We start from the raw sequence: 22174 nt of genomic DNA on the forward strand, positions 1-22174 counted from the left end.
AGACAGTTATTCCAACAAAATAAGCAGAACTAACCCTTTATAACAGCCTTGTTTTCAGGAAAAAAAGTTAAATGAGTTGGTGTCCCAATACTTTTGTACATACTGTGTATTTATTTATTTTGATAAAAAGACAAACAGATTTTAAAAATGGGAACTTTTTTACCTAGGGATGCTTCCATCTGATTCATTGGATTGGGGTTTGTGGATTGGAGTATATCAAACAGATTTAAATGGATTAGGAAATTTCACCTTGATCCATTTTTGATTCTTTATTTTTTATCAGTATTCCATCACCTCTGGTGTCCTCTAGGCTTCATTAATGGACATTATGGAACTATCCCTAGCACACAGCAGTGAGGAGAGCTCTCAGAAGGTAAAAAAATAGTTAAGATTCTGCAGTGTGGAACTACTTTACAGTACAAGTCAAAAAATGCATTGCTTAGTCAGCTTTATGACGTAGAGTCACCTGGAATTGAAGCTTTCAGTTAACAGCTGTGCTGAACTCATCAAGTGATAATTACTCAAATTTGAGAGCATCAGTTGTAAAGTTGTGACGAGGTAGAGTTACAGGTATACAGAGAATAGCTCTATTTGTTCTAATCCATATTAAGAGAAGCAAGAACTACTCAACTAAGTACAGAACAAATACTTTGAGAAATGAAGGTCGGTTAAACTGAAACATTTCAAGAACTTTTAAGAAAGTATCCTCAAGTATAGCCACCGCAAAGACCATTAAAAACTTTATAATGATGAAACTGGCACTCATCAGGACCGCCCCGGAAAAGGAAGAGCAAGAGTTTCCTCTGTTGCACAAGATAAGTTCATCAGAGTTACTAGCCTCTGAAACTGCAAGTTAACAGCTTAACCATATAAGATCAGGTGGATCTTACTGTATATGGGGGAGCTGTTTAACTTGCTGTTTCTGAGGCTGGTAAGTCTGAGGTGCTCTGAGGAGCTCCTGCTGCTGTTTTTCGCTGTATAAGCGTTATTTTTTTTTTTTTTTAAGTAAAATAAAACAACAGCAAATAGCAATTATTCACCCAGACGAGCCCAGAATCGGCCCTGAGTGCAGAATCATTTATAAAGCTCGAGAGATAAAACTCCCTAAAACTCTGGAAACGAGGTGAAAATAAACTTCAAGAGAAGTTTCACATAGTGAAACATAGTGAGGTTCACATAGATGCTTCACAGAGTATTTTGGTTTGTTTAACACTTTAACATTTTGATTTAAGTTACTACATGATTCATTTTGGGTTCCTTTATAGACTGGATGACTTCAGTATTCATTTATTCACTAAAAATAAAGTGAATTTAATTCAGTATTAAGCAGCAGAACATATTTTATAAATTGTGTGGCTGTATCTTCAAAGAATCCTGATCACCAAATAATACACTGGAAATTTCTACATAGATTTTACACCAAAAAGATGATTTTATATGCATTTATCGCAGTCTCCAATTTGTAATTTATGCTCTTCAGGGGAGCTTGGTACTTTTTTGCATTATTTTTGGTTTTGTGATGAAGTTCATAAACTCTGGCGTCAGATCTCCATGGATCTCACAGCTCTATTGAACCATAATGTTCCATGCTCCGCGCTTGTTTTTCTTTTGAATGATTTTTCCTCACTTACCATTTCAGTGCAACAGAAGAGACTTTTACTTTGTGCTCTAACAGCGGTGAAAAAGGTGCTGGTAAATAGATGGAACCCTCCACATCATGTCTCACGCCATCAGTGGATTTTGAAGGCGCTTGAAATCATTTCAATGGAGTTGTCGGTTGCCCGCATTCATGGTGTCAAACCAAGAACTATTATTGCCTGGAAAGATGCACTACAAGCTATGGAGACTTTATTAATCCCTTAATGGCTTATATGAATATAAGTTTTATTTTGTTCTTTTTTTTTTTCCATATTGTACTGTCCGATAGGTTGATCTTCTCTGTTTTTATGATGATCCATCAACACACCCAGAGAAGGGGAGGGGGGCGGTAAGGGGCAAGGAGGAGTGAAGGGGGACGGGGAGGGTGGGTTTGTTTGCTGTTTTTTTTTTTTGTGTTGTTGACTCATTGTAAAACTTATCAAAACTAATAAAAAATTGGTCACAAAAAATTGTGTGGCTGTATTATTTAAATAAACACAAAGATTAAGGTGGAATCGATAGTCAAGAATTAGAAAACTCGGTTTGGATCAGGGAGACAAATTTCCACCCTATAATTCAAACAACAGAATAAAGTCTCAAAACAATGAAATAACAAAGTTATGAAAGCTTAACCAGCGCGTGAGTCGTTCAGCATATGATCCAGACGCTGCGTGACATTGATCCGTGGATAAGAACAGGTGTTACGGCTTCTTACCTGACAGTAAAAGCTCTGTGTTCCTGTTGGTTAGAGTGGCGTTCACTCTACCGGAGGTGATGTTAAAGCTGGTGATTGTCAACGTCGCCGGCTGTTTGACGGCCTTGTGCTCCAGCGAGCCCTTCCAGGCATACGCCGGGGCGAAGACGTCGTCGGGAACTGCAATTGAGAACGTTTAAAATGTCAAACGGCAGAGGTTTAGTACCGGTTTCACCCGCGCTACATATATATATATAATCAGAAGGGCTGCAGGGTTCGTGATAATAAGCTCTTTACTGGGGTTCACACAGGTCTTACAGGGAAATGAGTGAATTTATAAAGGTGACGGGCGACTCATTCCAGTCATTACTCACTATTAACAGTAATATACCTGCCTTGAACCCTTTAACTTCTTCAACTCTCAGAAACTGCACGGCAGTTTCTCACTTTCTCAACTCCAGAGCTTTAATGTTGGTTTAAAGGGGACATGAAACACTTCAAGTATTTAGTTTAATTCACAAGATGTATTTTCACTCTAACAAATTTTATAAGTTTAACAGTTGTCAGTGAAGCGGAATTAAAATAATAAGCAATCTAAATGTCATTTTTTTAAGTAAGGGCAGCGCCATCTTGTCCCAGCGCTGAAAGTGACGTCACGAGGTTGGTTCTCGAACGCCTCACTACTATAATCTATGAGAATACTGTAATTTAGCTCCTCAATAAATAATAAAATCCAAACCAAAACTCAATGCAGAGCGAGGGGGGGGGGGGGGGCACTTTTGTATTGCCTCTGTGTGTAGTAATACTGAGAGTAGTGAAATTTAATAGGGTGAGGAATGAGAAATATTTACTTTCACTTTCATACCTTCAGCGGGGCTCGCAGCGCTGAAGCGCGAGAATCCTCCGGTTAGCTGCAATGCTAGGGGTTAGTGGCGAGCACTTTCTAGACCAGGACTATGTGAAGGAGAGGGGTTTGAGTCAGGAGCATTAGCGCCGGATAAATAAGCTGAAGTCCGAGGCTTTTTTCCTCCGTTTTTTATTTTTCCTCTGATCAGCTGGAATGTACAGACCGTCCGACTGATGGTAACGTTACTATGAGAGCAGCAGCTGTGAGCCGCACCAGCCAAACAACATGCCCACCCAGCAGAGCAGCGAGAGGTACCGTTACCGAAAATCTAGATAAAATGACAACTTAAAGATAACATAGCTAGCGTTAGCTACTTAGCTAGCTATCTTATTCTAGCTAGCCAACGCTAGCTAACTAGCTAACACTAACTAGATGAATCTAAGTACCCAGTAAGCATTCTAACTTCTAAACTGAACGGTTTATCAACCAAACAGCGCCTGGATGTTTCAATATCCACTTAAATCATGTTCGTTTCATTCAGTCTTAATGAACTCTGGACTTTGCATGTTAAATAGCTAAATGTATATAAAATAGCTGGTTAACTGGATGGTAGTACCTGCTGTGGACGCGCTGCAGGGTTCTGCACGGCTCCACGTAGAGAGAGAATAAACACTCCCAAAACGTCTCGCTCTCAGAAAAGCATCTGAAAAGTTCTGCTCAGGTTTATATAGGAAAGATCTCTGAGTAAATGCTCCATGTTAGCCTAGTTCAGCTTCGTCTTCATCCATAATCTCCACAAACAATACGCTCTTTTCCTCTAGCTATATGCCTGGGATCTTAAACCAACCAACCTCGTGACATCACCAGTGCTGCACGGGCAACATGGCGGCGCCCTAGCTCAAACATAACAAACATAAATATATTATAATTTAGTGTGTAAACATTTTATATAAAAAGAAATCCCCCCAAATAAATTCCATTATATTTAATACCTTAGAAAACTTGTACAAACTGAAATGTTTCATGTCCCCTTTAAAAATGCACTTAAAGATTTATCTCCAGTAGTTTCTGACAAATCATAAGTCTTAAGATTTACGACTCTGGTTTACAGTGGGTTAAGCCTTAAAAAAGACCCCTTAAGTTAAAAAAACCCCAAAAAACAAATATTACAGATATTATTATTTAATTTTACATTAACTGAACTGGAACAAGGTACTCTAAAATGTATTATACACATTATCAGCCACCAGTATCATGTTACTATTAAAAAATGTTACTGTAAAAAAAAAAAAACAGTTAATATAGAGTATTTTAGGCAGAAAGTAAGGTGGGTGATAATATGGGAACCTTGTAATTCCACAGGTATGAAATAAAAGGGTGTCCAATGATATACTGACTCACTCGGTATTACTATTAGGTGGAGCTGGACAATATGGAAAAAAATAAGAGAGCACTTCAGTTTCTGAATCAGTTTCTCTGATTTTGCTATTTATAGGTTTATGTTTGAGTAAAATTAACATTGTTGTTTTATTCTATAAACTACAGACAACATTTCTCACAAATTCCAAATATAAATTTGGTCATTTAGAGCATTTATTTGCAGAAAATGAGAAATGGCTGAAATAACAAAAGAAAAAGATGCAGAGCTTTCAGACCTCAAATGATGCAAAAAAAAAACAAAAAATTGGTGGAATAACCCTGGGTTTTAATCACAGTTTTCATGCATCTTGGCATGTTCTCCTCCACCAGTCTTACACACTGCTTTTGGATAACTTTTGGATATGCCACTCCTGGTGCAAAAATTGTTTTGGTGGCTTGTGATCATCCATTATCCTCTTGATTATATTCCTTGATTATATTTCAATTTGGTAAAATCAAACAAACTCCTACGTCTTAAGTGGTCTCTTATTTTATTCCGGAGCTGTATTTTAGCGTATTGCGATCCATTTTTGTATCATATCAGCAATATAATTTAATAAGAATATTTTAATGATAACTTTAGTACTTAAAGAACACTGACTTAATTGTACATTTTATTATAGAGAGTTTAGTAAACAGTCCTGTTTAATGACGGCAGTGATGGGCAGTAAAAATGAAATAATAATTACAAAAAATATCCTAAAAATATTGTGATATAATATTTTTAACATATTGTCTAGCTCTGTCAGTATGTGATGACAAACGCCATAGACTGTGGCTTCTATTCTATTTATATCAATATCAGAATTACAGGGGTTGGACAATGAAACTGAAACACCTGGTTTTAGAGCACAATAATGTATTGTGGTGACGGACAGTTCTGGTGGAAACAGGAGAGTTGAGGTGCACATTGAATTCTGCCGTGATTTGATCCGCCGTGGTTTTATGTTTTTTTGGATACAATCCGGGTTAGCACCCGAACATCCCTTTCAGACAGCTTCCTCTTACAGCGTCCACAGTTAATCCTGTTGGATGTGGTTGGTCCTTCTTGGTGGTATGCTGACATTACCCTGGATACCGTGGCTCTTGAACCATTACAAAGACTTGCTGTCTTGGTCACAGATGCTCCAGCAAGACGTGCACCAACAATTTGTCCTCTTTTGAACTCTGGTATGTCACCCATAATGTTGTGTGCATTGCAATATTTTGAGCAGAACTGTGCTCTTACCCTGCTAATTGAACCTTCACACTCTGCTCTTACTGGTGCAATAATGTGCAATTAATGAAGATTGGCCACCAGGCTGCTCCAATTTAGCTATGAAAAACCTCCCACACTAAAATGACAGGTGTTTCAGTTTCATTGTCCAACCCCTGTATATCGTATCAACTGAAATGAAGAGAAACTGTATACAGTAATATAATTTTGTATTATCTAGTCCTGCTCCCGACTCTACTGCTAAGTGGATGTGTAAGATTTGTAGTTCTGAGAGAGCGAGGAAGTGCGTTGTTTAAAGATCTGAGAGAAATTTACAGAACTTCAGAAGAAAGAGCATCGCTACATAAAAACACCACGGGTCTATATTCTCTCAGTCTGGCTCTCGAGGTTCTGGAGTGCACGTTATTAAAAATTCATGGCCGGCGGATTACTGAGACGTGCAGAAAGAAGCCGGGTAAAGGCCACAGACTTACCGCTGGCTTTCGGGCTCGGAGTGCCTTGAACGGGCACCGTCACTTTTTCCGCTGCTTTTGAGCCGACTGAAAGACAGAGTGATGCGTATCAGTGTCAGACACCCACAGCAACACATTACACACCTGATTTCCCCAGGCTAAAACACACACACACATACACACACACAGATCCCAACAACTGCTAAAACACAAACACACAAAGTACAGTGAGAAGCACAAACACTGGGCTGTTTAAAAAAGGCAGCTTTTTGTTGCATTTTTTTCATGAAGTCTTTAAAGTATTTCTGGACAAAAGAGGACATTTAACCTTCTGGACCAAAAGTAGTGCAGTTAGTTTATTTTCTTCTTGTCTTCTTCTTTACATTAGCATATTAAAAACACTCTTAAAATATTTATAGTAAAATATTATCGTTTTATATGAAAAATGTGATTATTTAATATTGTTTTTCTACAGTTCCAGGTATTTTTTATTGAGTAGAGAACTAAAATTATAACTTAAATCAGTAAAAGAAATGGAAAAAAAAATGACTTTTATTTGATTTCAGATAGTTTGAACCCAGTTGTAACCTCATTTAATTTGTTAATAAACCTCTGGTCTTTATAACAAGACCTGCAACATATTCCAACAAAAAGTTGAGATGGTAATAGATTTATCAACATTACCAACATTTCTGTTTACAACAATATACCATTTTTTTTTTTTGTCACTGAGGATAACACCAGGAGTCATCAGACTGCAGACGGGCCAGTCTAGTATCTGTGCCCTCTTCATCCACAGTTACGCCTTTGTAATGCATGCAGCATGTGGTTTAATATTCTCTTGTTAAAAGTGCACAGGTGTCTTGAAGGCAGGAAGTTGTAGTATTGAGTATTTAGTACTTACTATTTAGTACCATATTTTTTGCACTATAAGGCACACTTTAAATCCTTTAATTTTCCCACAAAAGTGTCAGTGTGCCTTATAATTCAGTGTGCCTTATGTATGAATTCTATCAGTCAGGTATTAAAGGAGCAGTAAAGCCACTCTGCTGAAGTACAGCGTTACACAGGAGTTACAGTTTAGTGTCTTCAGCACTAAGACTGGAGCAGTATTAGCATTAGCTGCTAATCGCAGCGCTAGCTTTTTTGCAGTTTAGAGGTATGTTCATCCTGTTGTCTGCGTGTTTAATGTGTTAAAAGCTATGCAGGATGAACTGCCAGCTGATATCACCCCTGTTTACCGGAAGACTTAGGGGACCCTGAGTTTTTCTGGTAAGTGATGTGGGATATATACAGCTTAGTAGCAGCTAAATGGGTGTGACAATTGGCCTAGCTAATTAAAAATAAATTCATTAAAAAATAAACCAATAATGATAATTAATTAAAATAATTAGAAATATTGTCAAATAGCATTATTAAATAATGGGACTTTTTTTTATAAATCATCACACATACTTTACTTAACATAGAAGTAGTAAGTATTCATGCAATGAGGAAAAAGAAATCTGTGTAGATTCAGTTTATTTTTTTTTTTTTTTTAGGTTTATCTGAGACCTATAAATCGTAATCGAATCAAATTGTAAGGTGCTTAGAGATTCTCAATGTTTAACAGTTATGTTGTATGCACACAAATCACACAAGTGTCCGATTTAGAACCACATATAAAGTGTCATAAAAAGTCATAAAAAGATGTGAAAAGAGCAGATTTGGCATGTCCACACAGCCCTAAAAAAAAAATCAGATCTGTGTCACATTAAGGCAGCAAATCTGATTTGAGTCACTTCATCCTGTTAGTCTGAATTCAGTCTTGGTTCGATTATTAATGTTTGATTTAAAAACAATTTGATCGATTGTTTTTACTGAATTAATTCCTTATCTTAAACATCAGTCGTGGCTCACAGAGCATCAGGGTAATTTGTGAGCACAGGTTCTCCAGTGAAGAGCACAGAGACGGTGCACAGGAACATCATTAGAGCTGTGAAGAAGAGAGAGTCCAGACTAACGGCCAGAGGAACGGCCGAGACTCCGCAGGGCGTCGGGGTGAATCTGTAATTGTCACAGAGCTGGAGGAGAAACCGAGAAGCTAGATACATTTCTCATCAGCTCCAGAGGCCAGCAAGGTCAGAACGGAATTTGCTGTGAAGGACAAAGATCGAGCCAACGACGGCCCAGAACACACTGAACACACTGCAGCAGACCAACCAAGCAGCTCATCAGAGCACTGAGGGTTTAAAACAAGTCAAACCAAGTCATTTTTCTGATTTGAATCCAGCTGACCAGGCCTGGATCCGCCTAACAATGTGGTATATACTTTTCTTTTGCTACTGGTGGACAAGCTTTACAGTATACTTGCAAGATTTGGCAATAAATAATGAGAAAATAAATAATGATATGCATGTGAAGGGTCAGACTATTAGCAAATATACCCATTATGTACAGTTGCAAAAAAAAGTGTGTGAATTGTTTGGTATTACTTGTATTTCTGCATAAATTGATCATTAAATGTGTTCTGATCTTCATATAAGTCACAACAATAGACAAACACAGTCTGTTTAAACTAATACCACACAAAAATATTTGTTTGCATGGTTTTATTGAACACAGCATGTTAATATACACAGTGAGGGGGAAAAAGTATGTGAACCTTTGGATTTAATAACTGGTTGATCCTCCTTTGGCAGCAAAAACCTCAACTAATCGTTTCCTGTAGTTACAGATCAGACCTGCAGAACAGTCAGGAGGAATTTTGGATCATTCCTCTTAACAAAACTGTTTCAGTTCAGCTATAATATTCTTGGGATATCTGGTGTGAATCTCTCTCTCTTGAGGTCATGATGCCACAGCATCTCAAGTGGGTTCAGGAGGTCAGGACTCTCCAGATGGCGTATTTCTTTCTTCTGTTGAAGATGTTCGGTTGTTCATTTACTTCTATGTTTTGGGTCGTTGTCCTGTTGCATCATCCATCCTCTGTTGAGCTTCAGTTGGCGGACAGATGGTCGTAAGTTTTCCTGCTAAATGTCTTGGTAAACTTGAGAATTAATTTTTCCGTTGATGACGACAATCCGTCCAGGTCCTGAGGCAGCAAAGCAGCCCCAAACCATGATGCGCCCTCCACCATGTTTCACAGTTGGGATGAGGTTTTGATATTGGTGTGTGTTCCTTCTAAACAACTCAATTTTTGTTTCATCTGTCCACAGTATATTTAGCCAGTACTGCTGTGGAACATCCAGGTGCTCTTTTGAAAACTTCAAACGTGCAGCAATGTTTTTTTTTATGGACAGCAGTGGCTTCCTCCGTGGCGTCCTCCCATAAACTCTGTTCTTTTGTTTAATGTTTTTCTTATTGTAGATTTGTCAACTTGTAAAAATGTTAGCATGTGCCAGAGATTTCTGTAAGTCTTCAGCTGACACTCTAGGATTCTTCCTCACCTCATTGATCATTCTGCGCTGTGCTCTTGCAGTCATCTTTACAAGAAGACCACGACTAGGGAGAGTAGCAACAGTGCTGAACTTTGTCCATTTGCAGGGCAGCTTTAACCAACACATCCAATCTCATCACACCAATTAGCTTTTAGAAAAGTCATTCGCCTAGGGGTTCACATAATTTTTTCCCCCCTCACTGTGAGTGTTAACATGTTGTGTTCAATAAAACCATGCAAACATATATTTTTTGTGTGGTATTAGTTTAAGCAGACTGTGTTTGTCTATTGTTGTGATTAAGATGAATATCAGAACACATTTAATGAGCAATTTATGCAGAAATACAAGTAATCCCAAAGAGTTTACATACTTCTTTTGCACCCGTAGAAGCATGTGGGAATCCAAATGGTCACATAAAAATAACTTACAATGTTTCAGAAAACCCAACCTTAATGAACTATTATGGATTCTTCTTAAAAGTTCTTTAAGTTCTTTAAATAATTTAGGGAACTTTGAGAGGGGGAACACATTTTTATCTGTATTAAAAATAGAACCCAAATATAAAATCTGTCTCTGTATATTTTAACACTGAGTGTTTAAAGGAATTATATTACAGTTTCTTCCTCAGTCAGTTGAGACTCATCTTTATCTCTAGGCCCAATTTCTCAAAAGCACCTAAATATTACGATCATTTTCATTGGGTAGAGAGAGAGAGTGGTCAGTGTGGAGCTCGCTCGACCATTTAACAATCATATTCGCAATCCGGTGCTTTCGGAAACCCAGCCCTGATCCATTATTATGGATTCTTGCTGGAAGTTCTTTGTTTTTTACAGCTTCCTTCTTTCCAACTTATTATTTTAAAGCTGTGAGATTGAACAGGATGAGCTGAGTCAATTTATATTGAGTTAAAAATATTGATTCCAAACACTTGAACAGTTGAGCATGTATAGTTAAATCAGAGTGTGTAATCCCAAAACAGAGGGGGTAGATTAACTAAATTGAGTAAAGCTAAGCTAAGTAATAAAACAACTGTAAGAAAAAAAAATCTTTTAAAGTCAAATGAGCGCTGGATGTTAATCTACACAGATTTCTGTCCTGAAAACTGTTTATTTGAGTGAGTAAAGTGCTTTAATTTATTCACAATAAGTTTAGATTTACAAATTTCTCCAGCACTAAGACTGGAGCATTAGCATTAGCAGCTAACTGCTCCAGCAGTGCTATATAAAACAGGCCGATAGTACTGCACTCTGAAAGAGGAAATAGTGATCACGGTTAGCGGGTAATGCTAATGCTGCTCCAGCAGTGCTAGCCGGGGTTAGCAGCAGGACACATAAGGCCGATAATACTCACCTTTGAATGGGAAAATAGTGGTTAGCGGCTAATGCTAATACTATGCTGTATTTCAGTGGAGTGGCTTTACTGCTATTTAATACCTGACTGGTAAAATTTATACATTCATTCAAAGGGCAACAACGATTTTTGGGAAAATGAAAGGATTTTAAGTGCACCTTATAGTGTAAAAAATACGGTAAATGTTACGATTCCCTTCACTGGTAGAGAGAGTGCTCAGTGTGATGCTCGCTCGACCATTTCACATTTGATCATATTTGCAATCTGATAGTCCTTTAGTATGGATTTTTCTTCGAACTTCCTCACTACAGCTTTCTTGTTTCCAACTCATTATTTTAAAGATGTGAAGTTGCACAGGGGAAGCCGGGACAGTGTATATGTTTATTATATTTATCTGCAGCTAGACTGGCTTTACTGTATGGAAAGTAATACAAAATATTGATTGTGAACACTTGAACAGTCCAGTATATATAGATAAAGCTGAGAGTGGAATCATAAAACAGAGCACTTTGTTTCAACGTATTATACGAAAAATAAAATCTGTACTTTAGCTTCATGTGTTTTAATGAATTGTATTAGAACATCTTTCTTAGTTTCAGTTTAAAATCATCTACAGCTCTGGGTCCAGGTTTTCCAAAAGCACTAGGGCCCTGTTGTATACCCTGCACATGGCACCTCATAATGCTTTTCACTATCTTACACCCCGTCAACAGTCTACTTTCACGCCTTGTGCCCACGCTGTTAAAATAGCATCAGAATTTAAGAATACATTTATAATGATGGGTGTGGTGGTCTGAAAGTGAGGCGTGTTTAATTAATTTCTCTATTAATCTATTTCTTTATATATCCTGCCCCCTCGTTATCCTCCCTAGGTGTTCCTTGTCTGTATCTGTTGTGATGGCACCCCTGGGGATAAGGGTATTGCACCCTGACCTGGTGGTCAGGTCACAAGCATAGAGAGACACAGACCCAGGGAGTGAATTAATTAATCTGTAAAAATGCCCTCCACCACTCCCAAATGAACTCAAATCAACATAACAATGACCCAGTGGAGCTCTAGTCACTTAGATTTAAAGTTCTTGGGTCAGTTCTGCCTTAGCCCTCTTCTCATCTCAGCGTCTATACCTATGACAGGGTCTTTATGCCGGTCCCTGCTGGCCTAATCAGTCCAATGCGAGCCAGCTGGGACAGACAGGGCTGCACGTCATGGTGTGGGGGGGACCCACGCTTCCTCCACCTCTTAACTTCACACTGTGTATATATAGCCCATGTTTTCCTGTTTCCATGTTTGTACTCGGCTGTTCTTTTGACCCCCTATCTGGTTTGCTGTTGTTTGATCTCTTTATTTAGTTTGAACTTCTGCTTTTGTTAGTCCTTGTTTTTTTAGGTAGTCCATTATTGTTTGTTTTTATTATTTTAGTTTGTATTACTTTGTTTGTTCCAATATGGCCAATACCAAAACCGTCTGGCATTTGCATCCCGACTCTAAAGTATTACAGGTCACTGTTACTCCCTCACTGGGGAGAGAGAGTGCTCAGTGTGATGCTCGCTCGACCATTTGACATTTTTGATAATTTTCTTTTTACAAATGTTTTGTTTTCTTTTACAGCTACAGCTAATTTACTTGTTATTTTAAAGCTGTTTGAAAGTAATAATCTAATCTAAATACTGATTCTGAACATTTCGAGTCGAATATGTTTTGTGTGAAAGTCCACTGGCGCCACCTTACACAGAGACTGTGTGGGAGTTTAATTGATTCCAGGTGCAGTGCATGTTTTGAAGCTTTAGCCATTTTGTACATTTTCCTAAGAGCCTATGTGTGTTCTTGATTATCAGTAAGTTTAATTCTTATTGCTGATGTACATTAGTATTGTAGTTTAACATTGTTAAGATACATGTATTACATTATTCTAGTGGTTTACTGTATTTGAAGCTAAATATTTAATGTCTGGTTTATGTTTGTTGCTGTTAGCTCTTTGTAGCAGCATGCTCCAATTCATATATATATCTTGCACTTTGGTTTATTATAGTTTGCTGTTTATATTTTACAGTAGCTAATATACCCAGTTGGGCACCACTTTAAAATAAGACTACCTTAATGAAGGGTTTATAAATGGTTTACAATTCATTTATTAATGGTTACTAATTGGGTTGTAAATGCCTTAAAATCATTAATAATGAGTTATAACACATACATAAAAAAGGGCACCAATGACCTGTTGTTTGCCAAATAGTGAACCCACAGCTGTCTATATTGTTGCCCTTTCTATGTATGTGTTATAACTGATTATTAATGATTTTTAAGGCATTTGCAACCTAATTAGTAACCATTAATAAACTAATTGTAAACCATTTATTAACCCTTTATAAAGGTAGTCTTATTTTAAAGTGGTACCCCCAGTTGTTACATATTCATACCAAATGTACTATTATAGTTAATTTAACAGTTAGATAATATATTTAGACCATTGTTTTTGTGTTTGCAGACCACATACACACACATATACGTGCCCATAAACGAGGCCACTTTTTATTAGTATGGATTTATCCGTATCTGTATTAAAAAGATTTGCCCTGAATTAAACTCTGGGCCTTCTGTATTTTATCCTTTTTGAACTGAAATCCAAACTTCATGAATATGCAACAAAAAAACAAACAAACAAACAAACAACCCATTGGAATCCACTGTCCCAGTACTTACGCTTCTCAGTGTGGAGGGCCACAGGGTTCAGGCAGAAAGCGAAGTGAATTTCAAAGAGTTCTCAATGACGAAACAGTCTGGCCATGCATTTGCAAGTCTGTTTGTGTGTGTATGTGTGTTTATGTGTGTGTATGTGTGTGTATACAGTGAGTGTGTGTACAGTTGGCCTACTTCTGCAGACGGGCACTTTCCCGGTCCAGGATCCGTCGGGCCGGCACACTCTGTGCTCGGAGCCCCCGGTGAGCATGAAGCCGGGCTGGCACGAGTAGAGCAGCGTGTAGCCAAAAGCAGGCAGATCCATGCCCAGCACGTTGGCGTGCGGCGGGCTCCGCGGCTGCTTGCACGAGTGGGCTGCAAGGGGACACAGAGAGAGCCAGGTCAGGTGAGTTTCCGGCTAAGCTGTCGCGTCCGGACCATAGACTGTATATAAGTATGAATAGCAAGACAGGGGGTGAAAAATTAAGCCACTACTACGAATATTACGCCCTCTGGTGGCTGGCTCCAGTACAACTTTTAACCCAGACTAGTTCCATTCATGGGTTCTATACATTCTGCAAGCCCCCTTCCTGTGTTAATAAACCCCAGTGTTCTTCTTTAAAATGAATACGTTTTATAGGAGTTATTCTGTGATATTTAATGGGGTGTAATCATGTGGTGATTGACAGCCACTGTGGCTCAGTCACAGTTAGAATTTACTGTTAAAAATGACTTAATTTCTGAAGTAAAGCAATGGCTTGTTTACCAGGTAACTGTTGTAACAGAGCCTCAGGGAAACATTCTCTGCAGTTTTTTTGGTAAATTGATAATTTCCTTCCATCAATTCATTAGTATTCATACTTTCTTCTCCCTAATTTTAGTATCTAGGTTAGGTTTTTAACCTAGCGTTAAGTAAATAGACTGTGTATAGCTGGACAAAAGTGAAGCCACCACAGGTCGGGTGCCCCCTGCTGTTCGGTTGCAGAAAGCTGTGTAACCCCACCCAACCCCATAGGTTTCAATGTTAAAACAGACAACTTTCAACCACGTTTTTTCCCAATATACTGTAATACTAACTCCATTATTTAAATGCAGCAGCTAGTGTAACCTCTGCTTATATTGTCAAATTTTTATATCCCCACAGAATTGTTTTTTTTAAACGTTATTCAGCTCTATTCAAAAAGGTGTGGTTATTGGTGTGTAAAATGGCTGGGTTACACCTAGCCAGGGTGGGACTGATGACTGTATGGACGGGACCATAGACTGTGTATAGCTCTGTGGAGGCAGCCCTCAGGGGTGGGGTTATTTAAATGAGTAGGCGGTCTCTCCACAGTCTTTCTCCCTCCTCTGGTCTCTACTGCTCAGACTCGGGTATCAGGATCGCCAACATGGAGGGAGATTTTGGCTTCATTTTCATTGAATGAATGGTAACGGCGACACGGCGTCCATCTTTTTTACAGTCTCTGGTTAGGTACTTCATGCTAGCTAACTGGTTAACTAGGTTACCCAACTCAGGTTAGCTTAACTTAACTTAAGTTAAATAACTTGTTTGGTAAAAATGACGGTGAAATGCTAAGAGTAACTGAGGGGGAGGGCGGGGTTTGGGCAGTCACACTGCCCCACCTCCATCCTCTGCCGCGCCAGTTCTGGCTCCAATTTGCCTCTATTGCGCAAGTGCTCGCAAGATAGCAGCTTCCATTTTAGCCATATTTTGGCTTTAAAGCGCCATAATGAGAGTGAATGGGGAGATCCTGTCCATACTTATATTACAGTACAGGCCAAAAGTTTGGACACACCTTCTCCATTTCAATGTGTTTTCTTTATTTTCAGGACTATTTACATGGTAGATTCTCACTGAAGCATCAAAACTATGAATGAACACATGTAGATTTTATACTTAACAAAAAATGACCTGACCTCCACAGTCACCGGACCTGAACCCAATCCAGATGGTTTGGGGTGAACTGGAGCACAGAGTGAAGAAGGCAAAAGGGGCAACAAGTGCTAATAAACACCTCTGTGAACTCCTTTCTTCAAGACTGTTGGAAAACTTTTCATTTCAGGTGACCACCTCTTGAAGTTCATTGAGAGAATGATGCCAAGAGTGTGCAAAGCAGTAATCAGGCTATTTTGAAGAAACTAGAATATAAAACATGTTTTTTTTTTTTGTTTTAGTTATTTCACCTTTTTTGTTAAGTATATAAAACTCCACATGTGTTCATTCATAGTTTTGATGCCTTTAGAGAATCTAAAATGTAAATAGTCATGAAAATAAAGAAAACGCATTGAAAAAGAGAAGGTTTGTCCAAACTTTAGGTCTGTACTGTACAGTCTATGGTCCTGACAGCAACAAACTTCCCTGAATGGAGGACGGGGCGGGGAAGCCCCCCGCTTTTTATTTCACTGGGAACACTGGGAAATGAGATGAATAGTGGTGGGCTGGAGCTGAAATGACTGGGATGCCTAAGGAAAATGGATGGGCTCTCCTTTGAGAAGGGCGAGCGCATGGTGGATCTCACGGCTGGCGATGCTTGCGTAGAGCACCCAAGAGAGAAAAAAACAAGAACTCACCGATGCATTCGGGCTGGGATCCGCTCCAGGTGAGGTCCTGCTGGCAGGTCCGCGTGGTGGAGCCCAGTAACAGGTGGCCGGTCTGACAGTGAAACCTCACCGTGCTGCCCACCTGAGATACCATACACACAGTCAGAAACCTGGTCAGTGAGGTCAGTGTGCAGAAACTCCCTCATTCATGCATATATGCATGCGATGCATTCAACCGTTTGTGTAGAGGCCAAATTTTAAGAGTGTTTTCAAATGATTTTGTGCTAGTGAATGTCCTGCTTTAAATGAAAAAAAAAAACATAGAATATCATTGAAAAAGTTACTTTATTTCAGTAATTCAGTTCAAAATGTGAAACTCATATACAGCACTGGAAAAAAATTAAGAGAGCACTTCAGTTTCTGAATCAGTTTCTCTGATTTTGCTATTTATAGGTATACGTTTGAGTAAAATTAACATTGTTGTTTTATTCTATAAACTACAGACAACCTTTCCCCAAAATTACAAATAAAAAATATTGTAATTAGAGCATTTATTAGCAGAAAATGAGAAATGGCTGAAATAACAAAAAAGGTGCAGAGCTTTCAGACCTCAAATAATGCAAAGAAAACAAATTCATATTCATAAAGTTTTAAGAGTTCAAAAATCAATATTTGGTGGAATAACCCTGGTTTTTATATAAATCACAGTTTTCATGCATCTTGGCATCATGTTCTCCTCCACCAGTCTTACACACTGCTTTTGGATAACTTTACGCCTTTACTCCTGGTGCAAAAATTCAAGCAGTTCAGTTTGGTTTGATGGCTTGTGATCATCTTCCTCCTGATTATATTCCAGAGATTTTCAATCAAAGAAACTCATCATTTTTAAGTGGTCTCAGTTTTTTCCAGCGCTGTACATTTTGAAGCTGTGTTGTTGCCCCCAGTCTATTTAAGACAGTCTGCAGTCTTGTCCTTAGCTGCAATATACATTCTGATTGGTTCTGCCTCTGATAGTGACAGCCTGCAATCCTGCCCCCAGCTTTAATTGAGTTTTTGATTGGTTCTATAAAAGAGGTTGAGTGCATCTCTTTAAACTCCCAAATGATCTTGATTTTTAACTTGTTTATGACAATCAATTTGACTGTCTTTGATCCCACCTCCGGCTTAAACCAAGATTTCAACTGGTTCTGACTCCAAGTTTAATGTCTTTTATCTTTGATCCCACTGCCCAGGTGATTCTGATTTTAGAGTCTGTATTTAGAACCTAGATCAGGATGGTCTTGGCCAGCAGGTTAAATAATAAACACACCCAGTCTAAATGGTTTAAGACCTGCATACCTCTATGACTGTAAATCCCTACATAAATAAGTGGAGAGGCTTCTTGTTTTTCTTTCTTTCTTCTAGTTGTTAAACTGAGAAACTCAATTTCTTCAGTTTAGATAGTCAGACTGGGTATAGATAAAAAAAAACAAATGTCTGCTTTTTAACTGTATCTATTTTAACTTATTTAACTTTATTGTCTTTTATTGTCTATTGTCTTTGTTTTAATCACACAGCACCTTGCCTGTTACCAGGGTGAGCTGCAACTACCATAAAAAGCATTAAAGAAATAAAGTACACCGTTGTTATTAAAAAGTTATCTTCAGCCTTCGAAAGACGGCCCACGTATAGTGTAATTTTATCCACTTTTTGCAGTCTAACTGCATAAAATAAACAGTCGAGAAGTTTAGACTCGTCATACTGCTCGTGCCCCTGTCCACAACATTTCACACTTTGGCCTGAAAAACTGCAAATCCTCTGGCCTGAGTGGAGAAGTCTTCTGCATGTATCACTTTAGCAGGAAAATAATGGTATCACCAGAAAACTAAGCAGTGTTACACTTTCTGACCTCTCTATTGCCTTTGCTGACTAATATTACTACACTTCCCATGATCCCACTCTTTCGTAAGACTCTCTCATCATGTACAACTAATTTATTGTTCAGCTGTTTGAATTATTAATTATATGATGAGTAGTATTAATATGTTTTGGCTGTGTCTAATTACCCATTTTTGTATGTATACCAGTTTGTTTTTTACTTGTTCTTTGTGAAGTATTGCCAACCATTGATTTCACTGTTTGTGGTCTGTTCCAGATGAAATGGACATTCTGATTGGTTCTGCCTCTGATTTTGACAGTCAAATTTTCTGTCCCCAGCTGTAATTGAGATTCTGATTGGTTCTACTTTTGATTGTCACTGTTTGTGGATCTGTTCCAGATAAAATAAAGACTCTGATTGGTTCTACCTTCGATTTTCACCGTTTGTGGATCTGCACCATGTAAAATGGTGACTCTGACTGGCCCTGCCTCTGACTTTGACGGTCAAAGGTTGTGTCCCCAGCTGTAATGGAGATTCTGATTGGTTCTGCGTCTCATTTTCACTGTTTGTTGATCTGTTCCAGATTAAATGGCAACTTTGATTGGTTCTGCCTCTGATTTTCACCATTTGTGGATCTGGCTAATATGAAATGCAGACACTGATTGGTTCTGCTTCTGATTTTCACAGCTTATGGATCTGCCCCATGTAAAATGGAGACTTTGATTGGTTCTGCCTCTAATTTTGACATTCAAATGTTGTGTCCCCAGCTGTAATTGAGATTCCGATTGGTTCTCCCTCTGATTTTCATTGTTTGTGGATCTGTGGATACAGATTAAATGGCAACTTTGATTGGTTCTGCCTCTGACTTTGACAGTGAAAAGTTGTTTCCCCAGCAGCAATGGAGATTCTGAATGGTTCTGCCTCTAATTTCCACTGTTTGAGGATCTGTTCCAGATGGAAATAAGATTCGGATTAGTTCTGCCTCTGATTTTGACAGTCAAAGATTCTGTCATCAGCTGTAATGAAGATTCTGCCTCTGATTTCCACTGTTTGTGGATCTGTTCCAGATTAAATTAACCTCAGGATCCTTGATTGACCAAATATTGGTTCTGCCTTTGATTTTACCATTTGTGGATCTGCCCTAGGTGAGATAACGACTCTGATTGGTTCTGCTTCTAATTTTGACAGTCAAAGGTTGTGTTCCCCAGCTGTAATGGAGACTGATTCTGCCTCTGAGTTTCACAGTTTGCAGTCTTGCCCCTCTACTTACACTTGAAATTAAAATATACCTGTTTGTTTCACTTGTTCTTTGCGAAGTATTGCCAACCATTTTTGTTGCATACTCTTTATAGTTTTGTCCTTTGGTTGACTCCTTCTGGTTGTTACTGATCTTCTGACTTTTTTACCCTCACTGTTTACTTGTTGCCTCTTTTCTCTTTCATATTGACTCTGTTCGCCTTATGTTTTTACTTTTGTGGATGGTCAGTTCTTTAAGCAATAAAGAAACTCACAATCTGGCCTCATATGTACACGCACAGCCAGGATCCTTGACTGAACAAATGTAAAATATAACAATTAAGGGCAAGAGAATCAAAGCCAGGAGAAACTCCAGAAACCCAAAGGTTCAGCACAAACCAAAAGACCATTTTTCCAGCTATTCCGGTTAAAAATGCTTCAATTCTTTTTCTCTATTTTTTCTCCTTTTTTAGGAAATCACTGCAATCAAGGCTCTCAGAAGTGCAGTATGCTCAGAGCCCTCCGCCCACTCCTTTAAACTGATTATTGCCTTTTTATACCTTCTCTTTTCCCCTCACAATTTTGCATTCAGGGAGCTGCATATATTTCAATAGATGGGTGGCATCCAGTTCAGCCACTGCCATGAGTTTTCCTGCCTGCAGAGATTAGTTCCAGCTTTAATCCAGCACGTCCTGTTCGTACAGTATATTCAGACCCTCTCTAAGACCTTGATTAGCTGGGTCAGGTGTGGGACTGAACTTTACCCTGCGGGTGGTCCACCCCTGCTGATGATAATTCACAGCTGTAGGAGGAGCAGAAGAAGGCAAAGGTTTGGAAACACCTGAGTGAATGTATGTTTTACATAACCTTAGAGACAATCTTATTTAAATATAGGACAGGACACCTTCAGAGGTTTTGTTCATGCATTGAGTGGAGTGCACAGATCTGTTGTAATGATCAGTTGCTTTGATTTTACTTTATCCCAAATAAACATATTGTCATTTAGAGCATCTATTTGCAGAAAATGAGAAATGGTGGAAAATAACAAAAAAAAAAAAGATGCACAAGTTCATATTAATTTAGAATCAACAATGCTAATGTTGTAACAGTTCAGAAATCAATATTTGGTAAAATAATCCTGATTTGATCCATTACAGCTTTCTTGCGTCTTGGCATGCTCTCCTCCACCAGTCTTACACACTGCTTTTGGGTGATTTAAGCCACTCCTGGTTCAAAAATTTAAGCAGTTCAGCTTTGTTTGATGGCTTGTGACCATCCATCCTTCTCTTGATTAAATACTAGAGGTTCTAAATTGGGTTCAGGTACGGAGATTGACCATTAACGTATTGTAATGCCAGTCAGCAATCAAAGGATGACATCAAGTGACCTACAAGAAGAATGGCAAATGGCACCACCTCACCATCTCCTTAGTGAACGTACTGGTCACTCTATTTTCATTTTAAACCATAATTCAAATTTGACTAGGTCAAGCTGATTTCTCCTTTATAATATCTGAATAATTTGATTGCTTCTCTCCATTATTGTTAACAGTTTGACCTATTCTTTCACAGGAAGCCACTCAACTGCTTGTACAGACTCTTGTCAGTTCAATAATTGACTTTTCCAACTCCCGTCTCAATGGTTCTCCACTGTGAGTTACCTGATCCCTACAACTGATTCAGAAAGTGGTGGAACAAACCTTCACTGGGTGTCAGAACGGCAGAGTGATCTCGTGATCTTTAAACGCAGACTAAAGACACAGCTTTTTAAAGAGTTTTTGAACAAAAAAAGCAAAAAAAAAAAGTCTCTACAAACTAGCTATAGATATTTGCGAAGTAATCAACAACAAAAGTACTTTTGTAAGTCACTCTGGTTAAGGGCATCTACTAAATACCCTAAATGTAATAATTCTGTTGCGATAAAGACCTTTTATTCTTTATATTATATATATTATACTATATTACTTCAGTTTTTTCACAATATGGGACTGTGTGCCTTGGCTGCAGTATACTAAAATAAGCCAAATCTTCCTGGCATCAAAATTTAAGAGTGGTTACAGTGTCTTTGGCCATGGTGGCTCTGTGACCTGCACATGCCTGGCACAAACAACTAAACACTTTTCTAGCCAAATCCTACCAAAATCATGAATAGTCAAATAAAGAGGGCTAGTTTTCCATTTTAGCCTTAAAAGCTGATTCCTCCCAGCCCACGAGATCCACAGGCCATGCCAAAAAACGTGATTCTTCAGTCTTCAATCTTCCAAAGTTCAGTCATGTGACTTCTGTCGCCGCATCAAATTCTAAACCCTGACTCTGGACCAGCTCCTTCCTACTTGATGGCAATGCTTAAAGCCAGATCAGCACTAAGAGCTCTTAGAGCTTCCAGTATGGCTCAGATTGACCCACCATCAATCAAGTCCCAGAGAAGACAGACATCACAACTGTCCTCTGTCCTAGAAACAAAGTAGTGAATCAAACTTCCACCTGGTTTTAGAACAGCAGAGTCACTCACAGTCTTCAAACAACGACTGAGGACTCATGGTTTTCAAGATTTCTTAAACTAAAAAAGCTTAATGTGTCTCTTGATCCTAGTCAAGAGACATTTTCAAAGAAATCAATGAATTTCTATTTGTTTTCCATTTTCTCCCCAATTTACAAGGCCAATTACCCATACCACTCACTAGGACTCCCCCTATCACTAGTGATGCCCCAACACCAGGAGGTTAAAGACTAGCACATGCCTCCTCTGATACATGTGAATTCAGACTTCGCCTCTTTTTTTTAACTGCTGCTGATGCAGCATTACCAAGTAGCATCACAGCGCACTC

General features: G+C 38.6%; 1 protein-coding gene across 2 annotated transcripts in view; it reads right to left on the bottom strand.

The window, feature by feature from the left end:
* The window catches only part of csmd3a (CUB and Sushi multiple domains 3a), a 777572-nt gene that overhangs the window by 16740 nt on the left and 738658 nt on the right, over nucleotides 1–22174 (bottom strand). For both annotated transcript variants that reach the window (XM_049467549.1, XM_049467548.1), the window contains exons 63-66: nucleotides 16284–16395; nucleotides 13908–14087; nucleotides 6288–6353; nucleotides 2354–2512 (exon numbers count right to left, since the gene is read on the bottom strand). In XM_049467549.1, the coding sequence (XP_049323506.1) occupies nucleotides 2354–2512; nucleotides 6288–6353; nucleotides 13908–14087; nucleotides 16284–16395 (517 nt within the window). The remainder of the gene's footprint in view (nucleotides 1–2353; nucleotides 2513–6287; nucleotides 6354–13907; nucleotides 14088–16283; nucleotides 16396–22174) is intronic.

Source organism: Astyanax mexicanus, chromosome 1, assembly GCF_023375975.1.
Source record: "Astyanax mexicanus isolate ESR-SI-001 chromosome 1, AstMex3_surface, whole genome shotgun sequence".
Classification (NCBI taxonomy): Eukaryota; Metazoa; Chordata; class Actinopteri; order Characiformes; family Acestrorhamphidae; genus Astyanax; species Astyanax mexicanus.